The 1,489-nt window shown below is 35.4% G+C and overlaps 1 protein-coding gene across 1 annotated transcript; it reads right to left on the bottom strand.

Moving 5' to 3' along the window:
- Window positions 1-1,047: 1,047 nt before the first annotated feature.
- Window positions 1,048-1,447, bottom strand: LOAG_18240 (hypothetical protein; the record flags this gene model as incomplete). Its single annotated transcript, XM_020450904.1, has 1 exon — window positions 1,048-1,447. The coding sequence occupies exon 1, from the start codon at window positions 1,414-1,416 to the stop codon at window positions 1,048-1,050; it is 369 nt and encodes a 122-aa protein (XP_020305365.1). The 5' UTR covers window positions 1,417-1,447.
- Window positions 1,448-1,489: the final 42 nt, after the last annotated feature.

Below are 1,489 nucleotides of genomic sequence, written 5' to 3'. Positions count from 1 at the left end.
ATTATTATTAATTATGTTATTATTTATTTAATTGGAAAATGTTGAAATATTGAAATTATACGGATACTTTAAAATCAGATCAAATGAACAAAAGGCTCGTATTTGTATGATTGGAATACATTTAACTTACTTAAATCGCCACCATAACTATTAATCATTAATGTCTTATTCTTTAAAACCTGTAATGTTGTTATCCTCTGATATATTTTAATTGTTAAATTAGTATTAATTCGAAATTAAATTTTGCTGCTAAGATTTCAACAAATATCGAAAATTAACACACATGAATAGTGACCTAATTATTTTTTTGCAATAATATGCAAAAGTATTTTGAACTTACCATACTGGTAACCGTTACTACTTTAAACATTTACAGTACCGGATCTATTATAATTGTCAAATATTTATAAGAATTCAAAAATTACTGGAGATATTGTTATTATTTATTTAATCAATCTTCGAATCATCAATATTATTTCTCTTTCGGAGAGCGTATACCGAACGTAGTACTGGAACTAACTGATCACTGCAATTACATTCGTCCTTGTGTTCATGTTGTAATAGGCTTAGAATATACAGTATGATTTTCATTTGATCATACTTTTTTTTTCCTTGCCTATTTCTTTTTACATTTAAATTTCGCAAGTACTTTTTTTCTAAAGTTGCAGAGAAATTATTGAAAGTCACTTGGTACTGTGTCATTTAAATGAATGGAAAGTATGAATTTCTTCGAGATATTAGGAGAAAAGGAACAGTTAGGACGAATGAAAGAATTTGTCAGCGCTTTTTTTTTTGATACTAAATGATGAAATTTGAGATAGGTGGGATAGAGCATTTGAGATAGGTATTACATATTGATTAACATATTGCTTCCAATTGAATGTTTGTGTTAGGATAACGTTAACAACTTTAGGCTATCTTTAGTTTTGTCATGGACACAATGAATGGTCATTTTTGTCGTTGTCACAGAGATATCTCTTATAATTTGTTATTTCAGGATGATGTTATATTTCTGGTTGTTAGATATTACTTTGTCATGCAGCATTATCACCATCGCTGGTTACCGCTACCACTACCAACCACCCAGTCAACAGTACGCACAGTATCCACAAACGCCAATGCAACTGCCAATGCAACTGCCAATGCAACTGCCAATGCAACTACCAATGCAACCGCCGCAGCCAGCGGCACAGCCAGCACCTTCTCAAACTGGTTATCGGTCAACATGTTGTCATTCTCCATCAGCTTCTTACCTATCAAAGCCAGGTCCACTACCACAACCTCCAATCCCATCTCCGACAACACTCCCACAAATACCTCTTCTACCATCACTACCACTACCACCAGAACTCTGTCCACCCGCACCACCTCCACCTCCTTGTCCACCTTGTCCTTCTCCACCACCTCCGCCTCCATGCCCAGAACCTCCACCACCAATACCTTGTCCACCTCCACCACCACCAATACCTTGCCCAACTCCACCACCTCC

Source organism: Loa loa (genome assembly GCF_000183805.2).
Source record: "Loa loa unplaced genomic scaffold supercont3.235, whole genome shotgun sequence".
NCBI classification, from domain to species: Eukaryota; Metazoa; Nematoda; class Chromadorea; order Rhabditida; family Onchocercidae; genus Loa; species Loa loa.
The sequence above is the reverse complement of the archived record's forward strand: the minus strand, read 5'-3'. Positions and strand labels throughout refer to the sequence as shown.